The sequence below is a fragment of the Heterocephalus glaber genome, unplaced genomic scaffold, assembly GCF_053883595.1.
Source record: "Heterocephalus glaber isolate CG9 unplaced genomic scaffold, H.glaber_assembly_v1.0 deba00001688, whole genome shotgun sequence".
Taxonomy (NCBI): Eukaryota; Metazoa; Chordata; class Mammalia; order Rodentia; family Bathyergidae; genus Heterocephalus; species Heterocephalus glaber.
Genome location: NW_028258413.1, coordinates 4,021,865 through 4,037,503, shown reverse-complemented (window position 1 = coordinate 4,037,503; position 15,639 = coordinate 4,021,865). Strand labels below are relative to the sequence as shown.

The following is a 15,639-nucleotide window of genomic DNA, read 5'->3' as shown; positions in this document are numbered from 1 at the left end:
AGTCTGAAAGTGTAGTTCTTGCTGCGGCAGACACCAGCTTACACACAAATGCTTACAGTGAGATGACAGTTACAAGGCAGGAGGGAAAGTGGTTCCATGCCAGTGGACCCAGGGTCTGGGGTGCCACGGAACCGTGCAGGGAACTCGGGAAGGAAGGGACAGACTGCCAACTGCATTGTTCTCTCCCTGGCCCTGCGTCTGTCCACACCGGGCAGAGGTGCCGGCCCTGGGGACTGGAAGGTGCCCCCTGCACCCCAGGCAGGCGCCAGCCTTGGACTCGCTCTTAGCAACCCCAGAGCCATCAGGACTTCACTCTTTGTTTTTGTTTTTTTTGGTACTGGGGATCGAACTCGGGTCCTTGCGTTTGCACAGCAGGTGGCGAAACCACTGAGCTAAATCCTTGGCCCAGGACTTCACTCTTAATAAAGGGACATTTCTTTTCAAAAATGTTTTATTACAAAGCTTCTTTTAAAAAATGCTCAGCACGTTAACTCAAACTGGAATGACAAAGGTTAGATAACAGTTGGGGGCAAAGGCTGCGCCTTGGTATTTAAAAAAATGGGTACATCAATGCTCATTTTAACAACTGGCATAAAATCCCACTAACTGCCTAATGAAACAGATACAAATACAGAACATTGAAAGTAACAATCCAAGTGCTGGGCTTTTTACAAGGGAGTGAAAAAGAGAAATGAAGTCACTGCAAACCAGTCTGAAGTATGTGCAGTTACCATTTTAAAAAGGAAAAAAAAACTCAAGAGAAACTAAGTGAAATAGGAGTGCCCACCGCTGCCCACAGTAGTCTGGGCTGTCACGTTTTCGTGGCTCTGGAGGAGGACACCACAAGGACAGAGGCTGCCGTCTGGGATAGGCAGCTGCCAGAGAAGCTGCTTCTGGGACAAGATCTCTCAGAGAGAGAAGACTTCTGTTCATCTGTTTTTATTTCAAACCTTTCCCGACCTTTCCTCTGAATTTTATTTAAAAGCTCATAGCTAGCAAAATATACAACAAGAAAATTAAAACTAAAAAGTGTAAAATTTTTTAAAATTCAAGTTTAAAAAAAAACAAGTGAACATAAAATCAATCAAAGTTTTGCACTGTTAAATAAAAGCATTAGGAGAAAGGAAAAACGAAGACAGAAACAGGGATCGCTCCCACGAATTCCTCCGCTGGGGTGTGACCAACAGACGGATGGATGGATGGACTCACTGGCTGCTGGCTCCGGTTGCCTGGCAGGCAAAGGCAGCCGAGGTTCTGTCCTTGCCTGGGGCACTGGGGCGTCAGGTGCTCCAAAGTGCACCAGGGACGGGAGGGAAGCTTCTGGCTGGCCGGGGCCTGTGGGCACTCTCCTGGGCTTTGCAACTTCCTTTTTAAAAAAACAACCATTTTGATGCTTTCTTCTGGACCTCGGCTGCGGCAGTCACCGAGGGGTGGCAGTGATTGTCTCCATGGAGCTGTCTCTAGCAGGGACCTGGGGGCAGGCTGGTGTCCACACTCCGGGGTCACCTGGGGAAGCCGTAGAGACAGTCTAGGTTTCAGCAAGCTTCCATCTCCAGCAGAGGTCCGGGGGTCGCTGCCTTGGCTTTGCACGTTGGGAATGAGCTGCGTTTGCCACCTCAAGAAGGAACAAAGGAGAGGCGTTAGAGGGTCTGCCCGGCCTTTTCCAGATGACTTCCCACTGTGCCAACCATGAATGATTGGAGGCTGATGGCTGAGGCCTGATGCTGGCTGGAGTGGGTCGCACCATTGAGGCCCACTCTCTGGCACACATCACTGCTGTCACGAGCGTGAGGAGCGGCTGTGCTTGCTCTGGCTGCGAGCCTATGCACGTACAGTGTTGGACACGGGGCGCACTACGCTGTGGGTCACGGTCAAAACAGCAAATCTGTGTGCAAAACAGCTGCAGGCAGTGGCCAAACAGGAGCTGGACACGGGAGGAAAGGGCTGCCGTGCTGAGGTGTGGGGCGGCTCTGGTCTGCTGTGGGGAGCCAGTGTCCGGCTCTGCACCGCAGTGGACCCTGCTGAAGCTGCCCAGCACATCGCCACCTGCACGGTGACCGCCACCCCAGCAGCTGTGCTCCGTCCACCTGCTCACACCCCCAGGTAGAGGCCTTCACTCTCACGGAAGAGCTTCTGGTCCTCATGGCTTTTCTTTTCCTCCAACAAGGTGACCTTGGAAGGGACCCTCAGCAAATGAAGTGACTGTTGTTAGATACTGGGGATGAGAATGGTTTTCAAAAAAACCCAAGGACTGGGGATTTAGCTCAGTGGTTCCGTCGCCTGCCCCACAAGCTCAAGGACCTAAGTTCGATCCCCAGTACCAAAAAAAAAGAAAAACGACATGCTTAACAAGAAGTACTCGATCCCCAGCACTGGGACAAGAAAATAAGGAAAACAAAGGATGTCTGAAAAGGAAGAGACGAAGGAGCGGGCACGGTGCTGTCCTTCCCACCCGGGACCCAAGCAGCCTCCCGGGGCCCCTCTGCGGGCTCCGATATGGGGTGCCCTTGTCAGGAGCACAGGTTTCCTCTTAGGATCTTCTGAATCCCAGCAGGCTGCTTTACACTTTCATTAGTGAGTGGAGAGAGGAACACGAGATCCCACAGAGAGTACGCAGCATGGGTGGGGAGTTCTGGCGGACACAGTGCTGTCCCCGGGGACGGTGACCCACAGCGTGGAGCTGTGTCCCCTCCCCGCGGCTTGGTGCAGTGTCGCCGTCACGGGTCCCGGCAAGCCTGGTGCCCGATGATGGTGAGGAGACAGCACGCGGGGGAGGCTGCCGACGCACAGACCCAGCGGACTGTGGGAGGCGAGAGGAGTCGCCAGAGCGCCTGCAGCCGAGCTTTGGCTCCTGCGAGACCCACCCTGCCCTGCTGCACCGGAAACACCACTTGTGGCTTCTGAACGGAACAGGGAGAGCGGAGCCGAACACAGAGGGCCAAACACACGCAGGCCCTGCTACTCTGGCCCAGTGTGGAGCCCTGAGTTCCAAAGGCGGGGTCCAGGCGGCCTTTCCCCTCCGGTGACGTGAGCCTCCACGTTCTACTGAAGAGTGACCCCGGACACTGCAACTGGGATACAGGCGGCAGCTGCCAGGCTGTCTCTGGAGGGAGACAGCTGCCCTCCGGCCACCTGTGTCCCCACCGTGACCGTCTGCAGCAGGCTGCCATGGTCCGCAGCCTCCCAGCCCCAGGCTGTCCTTGAGCGCTGCTCTCCCCTTCCGGGCCGGGCACACGTGACAGCCACTCACCTGGAGGACGCCTGTGGGTCCCCGCATGGCCCAGCAGGCCCACTCCCCCACCCACAGTCCCACACTTTTGTGCCCTGATGGCATCACTCCCCCCAGCTTCCAAGTCCCCAGATGAGCTGGCTTCAGGGGCCACTGTGCGGTTGCCCAGCAAAGCAGCTCGTTCCCCCAGCTGCTCCCTGTCAGCCAGCCAGGGCTCAACAGCAGCCCAGAAACTCCCAAGCTGTCCCATGAGGCAGCCCATCTCTGGCTGCTGTTGCAAATGGGGGGGGATCAAAAACATGGTGAATGCTAAATTTTTTTTTTTTTTTGGAACCGGGGATCAAACTTGGGTCCTTGCGCGTGTGCAGCAGGCAGCGAAACCACTGAGCTAAATCCCCGGCCCCCAAAATTTTATTATGGTAAAAGACACAATACCATCGATCCATCTCAAGATCCTCCTTTCTTTGAACATATTTATGCCGTCATTCTTGCTGCTTTCTGAAGCAATGCTAGAAGTCCTCTGTGGTGAGGTCTTTTATTGCTGCCTCGATGTCCTGAATGGATTCAAATCTTTGACCCTTCATGGTCATTTTGGCTTGGAGGAGGAGCCGGAAGTCACACAGTGCCAGATCTGGCGAATAAGGTGGATGCAGACACAGTATCATGTGTTTAAGAGCTGCCTTTCTGTTGGATGGCACTCAGCAGCAGCATTCAGGGTTTTTTGTTTGTTTTTTGGGGTACTAGGGATCGAACTCGGGACCTTCTGCTTGCAAGGCAGGTGGTGGAACCACTGAGCTAAATCCCCAGCCCCAATTGTGTTTTTGATCACATGTCATAAAGACACTCAGGAAAGAGGACTCCAGAACTGCTTCAGAAAGTGACAAGAATAACAGGACAAGTATGTTTAAGGCAAGGTGGGGTCTCGCTGTTCTACATGTTTAAAATGCAAACCTTCACATCTGTCACATCCCCTGCATGGCTGCCAGCATGGACCAGTCCTTTCCTCCAACTGGAAGAAGCGGGGTGGCCTCTCAGGTATAAAATGGGCCAAATCAAAGTGTTTTTTTTCTAAAAACAACAGGCACAAGGGCCTGGCATGGAGAAGCCCCCCTGAGGCAGCAGTGACACTGGGCAGGTGGCCAAGCCTGGTAATCACTGCCCTGAAGCTTATAGCTCTGTGTGCCCTCTGCCGGCCCGCAGGGTCGTGTGAGCTGGGAGGAGCGCTCCAGGTGCTGCAGGGCATCGAGAGGAGCCAGCGGTATCTGCAGCTGCGACCCAATGTCCAGGATGGAGTGTGAGGGACGACAGGTGGCTGCACCCTGCCGGGCCCCGCCTGACACCGACAGCCTGTGGAGCTGGCTGGTCTCACTGTCCTCAGCAAGGAGACCGAGGCACATCAGGGAGCGCTCAGGCCAAGGTGACCCCTAGAGGGCAGCACTGGCCTGTCCCCAGCGTCCAGGTGGCCCCGAGAGTAGGCCGTTAGGAAGGAAGAGGTATGAAAAACAAGGCCCTGATCCCTGGTCAGACTTCGCATGATCAACTTCACCGCATGGCTGCCTGTGTGCAGGTCAGAAAGTCATGGCCTGCAGGGGCCGGGTCACTTGGCTGCCATCACCTGACCGCAAGCGCGGAGTTTGTGCCTGAGCTCTGAACACACTTGCCCCCCTGCAGCCCGCTAAAGTACTGTTTGTTCATTTCCTTCTCCTTCCTGCTCCCCTCCATCAGGAGACACAGCCCACACCCTGGGGGAGGGGACCGCATCCCACACAGTGGCCGCCTGAGACCCTGTGCTCAGAGAGCAGGACAGACGGCCAAATGCACCCGACCTGGGACCAAGACCTCCAAGGCTCAACGACAACCTACAAAGCCGGCAGCAGCTCCCTGGGCCCACGGGACCGGGAGAAACAGTTTCGGTTCTGCAGCTGAACACGTCCTCAGGCCTGCTCGGGGCCGGGGGCCCAGGTCACAGAGCTCAGCTCCCTGAGGTTCGGGAGCAGGACGGCCACGTCTATCCAGCTCCCGTGACTCAGAGGTGCCGTGACAACCATCACTGCCTCCAGGGAACATGCCGGTCCCTGACCAGCTGTGCCATGCGGACAGAGGTCCGTGGAGCGGCTGGGCAGACGAAGACCCTCCCAGGGCAGGAGTCAGGCCCTGCACGGAAGGGGGCCTCAAGGTCTGCAACCACAGCCTCACAGGGATGGCACACCTGGGCACAGGGCCCCCAGAGCCTCCGACCCTCCCGCTCTCCCCAGAAAGATGCAAACTCCACCTTCTAACCCAGCCACAGGATCAAGCACACAGGGCCGTTCTTCTCTCTCTCTCCTTTTCAAGCTCCTTCCACAGTTACACCTGTACTTGTGCGTCTGAGCCTCTGGTTAAACACGCGGAGATGACACCCTGTGTGCTATGAGAGCCAAAGTCCTGGGGACAGGCCCGGGAGGGCCAGGATCCTGTGCATTATCCTGGATCAGTTCTCAGAGCATCCCAGGTCCTCATCTGGGGGGGGGCAGTAGGATGCTGTCCCTCACCGAGGGTGGGGAGGGGACGAAGGTGCACAGCTTGGCAGGAACATGGTCTCAGGAGCCACTGCCGTGGGGCAAGGCTGCAGCTGAGGAGGGGGCTGTGAACCTGGTCTGCAGGGAGGAGGGACCCGTGGAGAACCAGGGTGTCCCCTGGGGTCCCTGAATGCCAGCCCCATTTCTGTGGTTCCAACGTCCCAGGCACCTGGCCAGCGTGTCAAGGACACTCACTACTTGCAGACTGGCAGGAAATCAAGACTCAAGAGCGTTTTGCAAAGCAATTAAAACAACTCTCAGGAACAGTGCCCCCAACAACACAAGGACAACTGAGGAAAATGAACCCAAAAGGCAAGGGGAAGTCCCAGGATGCATGGGATGGATGGACAGCTCTGGGACAGGCGAGGGGAGCATGGAAACCTGGGCATAAAGCAGCTGCACTGTCCACAGAAAATGCTTCCAAGCTCCCTGGTGTCCCAGGGATGAAGTCGGCCTGGTCAGGCTCTCAGCGGGCCCCTCCCTCACTGGGTCCTAGGATGAGCAGCTGGGCGACAGCGTGAGGCGGGAGGGCAAGCTAACTGCTCCCAGGCCCGGGAAGGCTCCCAGCCCGCCCTGCATCCCAAGCCTGCACACAGCTGTGAGCTCCGCTTCTGGGCCCAGGGAACAGCCTGGACAGCAAGGGAAGATGGAAAAATGATGAAGGCAGTTCTAAAATTCTGCATTGCGCCCTGGGTCCACCTGAGATTGCAGCAAACCACCGTGCCCCGCCAGCCCCTGCCGGGTGAACAAGGACAGCACACTGCTGTAAGAATCACACCCAACAGGGCTCTAAAAGCCCCACGTTTGACAGTTACAGTGGTAAACTTCTGGTGTTCTGGGAGACTCCCCATCCAGAGGGCTCTTCAAGGGCCGGGGATTTAGCTCAGTGGTTCTGGCGGCTGCCTCACAAGCACAAGGTCCCGAGTTCGATCCCTGGTACCACAAAAAAAAGGGCTCTCCACACAGTCCAAACTGGGGAGAGAGAAGACCTTCTACCAAACACAGTTTGGCTATGATAATTCTTTTTTTTTTAAAGACAATTCTTTTTTATGCTACAAACTATTTAGCGCATCCACCTGGACCAGATTCCAGGGGCTTGAGAAAAACACGAAATGTTCTGCACCCCAAGGCCTTAACCACCTCCTTTTGCCTCCCTCCTGCTGTTCTGCAAATGGCACCTGATCCATTTTGCTAGTTCAGAGTCCCTGTCCCCAATTCTGCTTCCCAAGGCAACTTAAATCCAACTTAATCCCTAAGCAGAGAAGAGAACCGGTGGAGAGTTTTAGAAACTTGAGCCTCCCCAATGCTGTCATTACCACCAGCTGCAGAGGCCAAAGCCTGGCCGCCCTACGACCCCTCTCCCAACTGACTCCCTCGGATGCCGCTGGCCAGGGTGGGAGCTGACCCAGGCCCCGCCACCCGGCGTCCCCAAGGCGGGCCCTGAAAGGAGCTCGGACCCGACAGGAGACTTTCGGAGCAGCACGTAGTCTGGGCGGGTGGAAGCAGGGCAGGGAGGCATCTGGACGGCTTCCTAGGCCTCTCCTGGCCGCCCGCACCCAGCCTGCTATTGTCTCCGGGCTCCACAAGACACTCCTGGTCCTTAAAATGCAAGTGTCTCCTCGGTGAGCTCAGGTGCTTCTTGTCGCGTCCCAAGGTACCCACGGTAGGGTGGGCGCCAGGGCTAAGGCTGTACCGAGTGGTGAACCAGGGCTTTGCACTCAGCCGCAGCCCAGCCCTCTCTCTGCATCCCGAGGCAAGGTCTCACTAAGTCACCAGGTTGCCCAGGCTGTGCTCGAACTTGTGACCTTCCTGCCTCAGCTTCCCAGAGGGACAGGTCAGCTTTGGCTGATGAAAACCACAGCCTGCCCCACTGCCACTGGGCAGATGTCCCCGGCTCTCCCCACGCTGACAGTCACCACCCAGACCTCAGCCCCACCCCACCCTTAACCCCTCTACCTTCCCCTGCTCAGGGGCATCCTGTGGGTCACCGAGAGGACAAAATGACCCAGGACACCACTTCCTGGCTGTCCACACCCTTTTTTTTTTTGGTACTGGGGATTGAAGTCGGGCTCTTGCACTTTCGAGGCAGCCGGTGGAACTACTGAACCAAATTCCCGGCCCCTCCACACCCTACTTTTTACTCTGAGGCTCTTGACAAGCCTCAAGAGTCCTCCAACATCCTTTTTACTTCATCGTTTCTTTGAGGGTTTTTTGATACTGGGGATCAAACTCAGGACCTTGCACTTTTGAGGCAGGCGGGGTGCCACTGAGCTATACTCCCTGGCCCAGTTTATCGTTGCTTAAAAGCCTAGCTTTGTCTGGTAACGAAAGCTTACTGGCACCTGGCATGGGTGACCACATCCTTCCTCAGGAGGCAAACTCAGAGCCAGGGTTGGGGAAAAGCGTCACCCTGGCCTGGTGAGTCGGACTCAGGATCACCGGGACAGCCTGCCTGTGGGCTCCGGACAGGCAGCCGCTGCCCCAGCATTTCTATCCTCCCTCTGCCATCCTGGGACCTGGAGCCCCAGTTCCCAAACCTGGACTCCTCCTCCGGCCCCCAAGCACCCCATCAAACACAGTCATCAGGCAGAAGCCAGAAACAGGTTTTTTAAGCGATGTAAATCCAAGCACTGCACAATTAACTACTGTATTCCACACTGCACTTAGCAATTACCTCGCCCACGAAGCTTACAGCCCGAGGCGGTGTAAGGGTGAAGTTTTCACTTGGTTAAAAAATACAGTTTAATTCTTCATTTAGTTAGCAAGTCTGCAAGATAGAGACTATGCCGACGCTGAAAGCAGTGAGTTTGGACTGTGTGTGTGCGTGCGTGAGTGTCTCTGTACCTATGTGTGTTTCTGTGTGCCATGACAGGATTTTTCTAGCTTCTGAAATTTGTAGCTTGTTTCTACTTTTAAAATGGCTCTTTGATATTTTATAACCTAAAGTAATGCGTTGAAGTATCAAAGTATCTTTTCAATCTGTGTAATTTTGAAACGGTGGACTGTGGTTTATGTTTTGCTAGTGTTGATCACCTGATTTAGGAAGCTGGTGTGCAGTGAGTAAGCCTAAGAGGGATCGTATTTCCTGCTGCCTGTCAGCTTTTAGTTCTTTGCTTTCCTTTTAGTTCTTTTAGTTCTTTCCTCCTATAGCTCGGTTAGGTCAGGAAGCAGGAGGGTTAGTGCGGTGACAACCCCGGACGCTGATGGACCCTGAGGTGTCCCAGCTCCTGATTACCCCGCACCACGAGGCAGGGCTCCCTCGCTGTGCTGGGCCCGAGACTTTCTCAGGAGCACAGCTGTGAGTACCTACGCCGGGAAGCTGCCTCCACCTCCCTCGGCCCACATGCTTCTCATGCTCTGTCTCTGTATCGAGTGCCGCACCATTCTGTAATCACGCACTCAGACGTCCGGGTCGTGGACTGGAAGCTCCTCCTGGCAGGGACGAGTCCCATTGAGCAAGCACCTGCTCCCCCAGTGTAGTTCTGACTTGCAGGGAAGCTCCCGGGCTGTTTACAGAATGAACAAACAAACGCTTGGCGTCTACAACGTAGCCCCTCCAGCAGACTCAATCCGTGGGCCCATGGGTTCCTGGCGAGCCCACAAATCCCAGTCGGCCCGCAGTGCTGAAAGGGGCCTCTGCTTGCTGGGGGCCCCTCTGCCCCAGGGCAATGGCTTGATGGACCCAGTCATCCTGTGAGTGCCCATCAAGGTGCTGGTAACCTCCTCAGGGCTGCCCAGGACCGGAAGTGGCCGTTCTCACGGGAGACAGGAAACAGGAAAGCTGGCAGGGCTGGGACCCAGGCCCAGGGGTCATCAGCACTGAGGTGTCTCATGTAACAGGAATTTTTAAGAACTCGAAGTCAGTTCCACTGTGTGCACAAGAGGAATAAACGCTCTCTGTGACCCTCTTCGAGGAGTCTGCCTTCCTCCCTGCCTGGCTGGGCTCCGCCTGGGTTCCCACCTCACACCTGCTGGCCCTCGGCTGTTCCTGAGGCCAGGCTGGCTCTAAGGTGACTGTTGGGAAGGGAAGGCCGCCCAGCCCAGGGCACAGAGCGCCTCACGGGACAGGGTCAGGGACAGGGACCATCTGCCCTTGCAGAGCCCGAATCCCAGATCTGCCTGGGGACCCAGAGGCTGGCTGGGGTGGCAGCAGGGTCTCAGTGGCCTCGTGCACAAGGAACCCCGAGTCCAGGGGGTTCAAGGAACCTGGAAGTTCTGCACGGGCCGCAGTTCACACACGGCCGGCCTGAGACCCATGTCTGCTTCCTGGTAGGTTTTTATTCTCTTTACTTAGGTCTGCAGCTCTGGGGAAGCAGGGCCTTCAAATGGCGCTGCATTCCTGGCCCTTTAGATTTTTCCTTTCCAGCCTGCGCCTCACTAAGCCGCCTGGTTCTTTCCAGGACAGAGTCCACTCCTATCTTCTTTCTCCTTGCCGATGCCTGCTTCCACTTTCCAGGGATAGCCATGCTCTTCCAGTGTCACCTCCTGCAGCCCTCCATGCCCTCTCTGCTTCCTCAGCCCCGGGTGCGGGGCCGTCTGCAGGTCCAGGAGCACAGGATGCACTGAGTGCTCAGCCATGGGGTCCAGCGGCTTCTGAGCTCCCAAGTGGAGCTGCTCTCCTTCCTCCTCCCGAGACAGGGAACGGAATGTGGGCTCCCCCCACTCCAGGTTCTCGTCCAGGGACTGCCAGTCCCACCACGGGGATCGCTGGGCATCCGGCCGGGGTCCTCTCACAGGGTAAGAGGACACCTTCACCTCAGAAAGGGCAAGTGGCTCAAGGCCCGGGGACAGCTGGGACTCACTAGAAAAAGATGTGCAGTGCATCTTTAGACACAAGTGGACTCAGCCTCAGCTTTGACGTCAAGCTAAGTAATGTTCGTCACAAAGACCACCAGACTAAGAATGAGACTCAGGTACTGAAATACACTTCTGTGTGAATTTTTTTGGTATGTTTTTACACACGATCTTAGCCAAAAGGCCGAGAAGCGATACATTTTTGGTATGTTTCTGAGACAGGATCTTACTCTGCAGCTCAGGCTGACTCTGAACTCACTACAGAACCCAGCTCACAGTGACCTTCCTGTCTCAGCCTCCCCAGTGCTGAGATTATGGGTGTGCACCAGCATGTTAGCTACTTTTTTGTGATTCCTATTACAAAGAGTGGGCTAGGGCTGCTGCAAACAGAACGTGGGGCGCAGTACCGAGTGCCGCCCTGGGCCCTGCGTGCTTCTGGGCGCCTTCCATGTAGAAGTGGGAGGTGGCAAGGGCCACTGGCTGGCCCAGAGGTCAGTGACAAAAAAGAATGGCATCCTTGCAAAATAAAAGAAAAAATACGAAGCATGTGCGTGTGATTTCTTTCCACTGGGCTAATTTCTCCAGCAGCACCTGGCAGGACTGGCACTCTGCGGTTCCTGTGCCTCTAACAACCCAGCCGGGTGCTGGGATCGAATTCACTGTGCGTCCTCCACAGTGTATCTGTATGTGCTGACTGGCCCTCCGAAGGAAGGCCTAGGCCTCCTCCCAGGAAGAAGCTGCTGGGCCACACGGGGAGGGGTTGGCCGGGTCCTTAGATCAGATTCACTCAGAAGAGCCATGATCTCGGAAAACCTCCAGATGTGATCGGACAAACCCGGGGAGCTTCTTGGAACTGGGGCTCGGGGCTCAGGAAAAGCACTTGGACCCCTGGTGGCGGCCGTGCTGGTCACAGGTGCAGACCCCGAGGTCAGAGGGCTCAAGCCGATGCCCACCAACATGAGATCTGATACCTAACCTGCTGCACGGTTTCCCTGGGGAAAGGCGCTTGGCAATCAGCACCAGAACAGAGTTTTACCAGCTCAGCAGGCAGTCACTGGTCCAGTTGGAACCGAGCACCCCCCAGGCTGGGAGCCAAGCAAAGCCATGCACCCCGCCTGTCCTAGGGGCAGGAGCCGCATTTCTCCCAAGGCGAAGAGAGAGGGCAGGAGTGACCGAAGGTGGCCACAAGTGTGGGGACCACAGCCTCACGCTGAGCCTTGTGGGGACACAGGGTGCTGGCTGGTTGTAAGTACAGCAAATCCCCCGGGAGCGAGCGGGCGGCAGGCAGGAGGCGGGACCGGAGGCGGGACAGGCTCAAGGCCACGGCGACAGAGGGACAGCGAGAGCACCGGGCAGACCGGGCGGGCGCTGGCAGCGATTAGCGGTTCGCGGGAGGGTGGACTCGGGCAGGGCCGGCGGGACCTGGTGACCAAGCAGACGCTGGCTTCCCAAGAGGGACCCACGCACCCCGCCGGGGCCACACCTAGGACCAGGCTGCTGCACACAGCCCGGCTCCTGGCCAGGCTGGCCCACGACGCAGGAGTGGAATAATCACTGCTGCAGACCTCAGAGTGAGATCAGCCACGGTTACCAATAAAGGAAAACCCCGGACACAATAAATGCAGTCGATCAAATAACTCTCTACGCCATGTTGGGAAATAACAGGAGACCAGGAAGCCCGTGAGTCCTCCTCATGAGACGCAAAGCAGCTGTCTACACTCCAGGCCCCACCGTGCAGCCGCCACGTGGGCTGGGCACCCCAGGGCCTGCCGGGCTGCGGGGTCTGTTCCTGAATTCTCCTTTTCGCCCCTCACTTTGTAAGCAGGCAAATTTGCCACTGGTCAGTAAGAAATGGCTGAGAGGGAAGAGTTGGGGCGGGGGTGGGTGGGTGGAGACAGACGCAGGGGGCAGAGGACAGAGGTCAAAGCACATCCAGGCTGGCACAGAGGCCGTGGAGTTAAGGCCGGCAGGGCTTCGGTGGCGCTCTCCTCGCTCAGAGCGGCGCTGCACAGGCTCTGCGGGCAGGAAGGTCACAGGACCAGAGTCGCTTACCATGTCTCAGATGTAGGCAGCTGTCAATCTGGGACCTGTACCTGCAGAAAATCGTGCCTTTAACAAACATTTTTGGAAGAGGTTTCCGCACATTCCAAACACACAGTAGCTACAACATCTCAAGGGCTCGTTTGCTTTGCTTTATCTGGTTCTGATGCCAGCTACCCGTAAGTGTGCACACCGTGGAGCGGCCTCATTTTTATGGCAGAAAAATGGGACTAACATGGCGCTTTGTCGATGTCTCAAATCAGTGCACAAGAAAGAGCAATCCTATAGTTGTGGTTTCTATTCTTTTTTTTTTGGTACTGGGGATCGAACTCGGGTCCTTGCGCTTGTGCAGCAGGCGGCAAAACCACTGAGCTAAATCCCTGGCCCTGTGGTTTCTATTCTTAAACTCCCAAATCAGAGGAAAGGCTCGGCAGGGGATACAAGGCAGCATCTTGTATAATTATTATAAAGGGTTGTTTGGTACAGTGCAAACAGAAAAAAAGCAGGAGGGTTAAAGCGAAGAGCACAAGCAAGAGAGGCGGGGGGAGAGGGAGACGGAGAGAGAGAGAGAGACAGAGAGAGAGACAGAGAGAGAAAGGGAGAGAGAGGGAGAGAGAAGGAAAGAGAGGGAGAGAGGGAGAGAAGGAGAGAGAGGGAGAGAGAGGGAGGGGGAGGGAGGGGGAGGGAGGGGGAGGGAGGGAGAGGGAGGGGGAGGGAGGGGGAGGGAGGGGGAGGGAGGGAGAGGGAGGGAGAGGGAGGGAGAATCACCCACAGTCACCAACCAGGACTGCAGGTGACAGGTGGGGAAGTGCTGCCCACATTCACGTGGGCCTCCCCACAGCCACGGTGACAGGAAAGGTCTCCCCAGAGTGTCAGGAGGAGCAGCAGTCAGGGAACACACGTGACAGTCACAGGCAGAAGCAGCGCGAACGCAGTCACCAGGCGTTTGGTGGAAGCGTGGGTGGTGGCAGCAGGTCCCGCGACCCCTACCTGACGCGGACTCCTGCAGCTTCTCTCTCTTCCTCTTCTTCTTCTTACCCTGGAGGGAGAGGGGCGCGGTCAGGTCAGAGGATGTGGGGACAGACTCAGAGGGAGGTGACTGTCCCTCCACCCTCACCCGAGTGCAGAGGCCGGCGGTGTGAGGTGGAAACCAGGAATCATCGCCCTGTGGCCCTGTCTCCACAGCGTCCTGCCACGTCAGCACCGTGGACACTCACACAACCACGTCCCCATGTGTGCTGTGGCCTTAAGGACAGCCAGCCTCGGGGAGTGCCCTGCTCTTACAGCACTGCAGCTGGAACCAGCCCTCAAGGGCGCAGGATCAACAGTGACAGAGCACGGCGCCCACCGCGTCCCTGCAGCCCTCGTGGTAAAGGTGCCACATAACTCAGGGGACACGGAAGAACAAGACAGACTGAGGAAGCCGAGGGGAACCGAGCGGCTCACTGCTTCTGAGCACCGAGGGCCTGGCTTCCGAAGTATGAGTGCACTTTTCAACATCTCGGTGACAAATTAAACAAGGTAGGGCCCGTTTAGAGTGGGGTTTGATTTTCCACTTTTCTTCACAAATTCTTTGCCCCTCAGAAACAACTTTAAGGGGGCACAGACGCAGCTGACCTGCCTGAGGGAAGATGCGGGCTGCCCTTGGTACTTTCTCCTCTGACAGGACACAGCCCTCTCACGAGCCTCTATCTGACATCGTCCACGATAACACACCGGTGAGTCACGAGAGACCCAGCCGTTGGGCTCCACCGACACAGGCTCGGCTCTGGCCAGCAGCACACAGGTTTCTCTTCATCTCACACAGCCATGGGGCCCGGAGCTTTAGGAACCTGGTAGAATCTTCCTGAACACCAGGGTGGGAGAGGCCCGGAGCCCGCGTGTCTGGACTAACAGAGCGGCCTGGCGTGCGCTCCACGTGCTGCTGCCTCCTCTAGTGGGTTCTGTGCAGCTTCCACAGGGGCCAGGGCCATCCCCGAGTCTGCAGCCAGTGCCGCCTCATCCCGGCTCCCCTGCTGGCCTGCCTGGCCCGGGCCATCTCTCCAGAATCCTCGGCCGGTCCTCAGCCCTCCCACTGGGCCGAGCCCCGGGACATCGCACAGCCGCTGCCCGGCTCACAGCAAAGCCCTAAGTCTCGGGGAGACACCGCTACCAGCGTGGGTGGAACGCAACATTCACACATGGCAAACGCAGACGTCCTCTGCATCACAGTCACACAGACTGCACTGTGCTGGAAGCCTGAAGCACAGGACTGGGAAGCTCCACCGAGACATTCAGCTCCTCTCTCCTGACAAGATGCCTGCTCCACCGAGGCAGGGACACCTCAGCCATTTACCCCAGGTGTCCCCGCAAACCGAGACTGTGAAATCGGGGACCCACGGCACGGGGCATTTTAATATTAAACCACTGAGATGTGTTCAGTGCGGCCTCTCTGACGATCAGGACTGCAGTCGGGCTTTTTATTCTAGACTCTCGTCCTGCCCTTACTTCAAGCTCGGTGTCTCCAGGTCAGTGCTACCGGGTGACCGAGCCCCGCCTACCTTCCTGGCTGAATAAAGATGGCAGGAAGGAAGCTGAGTTCTCCTTTTATTCCTTAAAAACTGTGTAGAAAGAAAACTTTAAAGGTAAACTCATGTTGCACTAGCTTTCTTTAAAACGACTTTCTTTTCAGGCCAGGCATTGTAGCACATTTGAGTAATCTCAGCACTTGGGAGGCTGAGGCAGGAGGATCGCCTGGGCTACGTACTGCGGTCAAAGCCAGCCTGGATTACAAAGCAAGACTCTAAACCAAAAAACAGCAATGACTTTCTGTTAATATTTACATAGGGAGAGAATACGTGTGCTTCTTTTAAAAAGTTGAACTCGTCACCTGAGGATCAGAAAAGCCATGTAAAGGCAGCAAGGCTCCCTGCAAATTCTCAGCACAGCAGAGCTGTGGCATGGTGGGGACTGGAAGGCAGCGGCTACTGTCCGGCCCAGGGCCCGGAGCTTCAGGGAGACGGTAATGACCGCTCTAGC

General features: G+C 56.5%; 1 protein-coding gene across 10 annotated transcripts in view; it reads right to left on the bottom strand.

The window, feature by feature from the left end:
• Window positions 1–433: 433 nt before the first annotated feature.
• The window catches only part of Lef1 (lymphoid enhancer binding factor 1), a 96,242-nt gene continuing 81,036 nt past the window's right edge, over window positions 434–15,639 (bottom strand). For 5 of the 10 annotated variants that reach the window (XM_087198718.1, XM_004866218.4, XM_004866220.4 and 2 more), the window contains 3 exons: window positions 13,612–13,660; window positions 12,634–12,674; window positions 434–1,615 (listed from right to left, as the gene is read on the bottom strand). In XM_087198718.1, the coding sequence (XP_087054844.1) occupies window positions 12,640–12,674; window positions 13,612–13,660 (84 nt within the window). In that variant the 3' untranslated portion in view covers window positions 434–1,615; window positions 12,634–12,639. The remainder of the gene's footprint in view (window positions 1,616–12,633; window positions 12,675–13,611; window positions 13,661–15,639) is intronic. The other 5 variants (XM_021245457.2, XM_021245458.2, XM_004866217.4 and 2 more) reach the window with 1 other exon arrangement.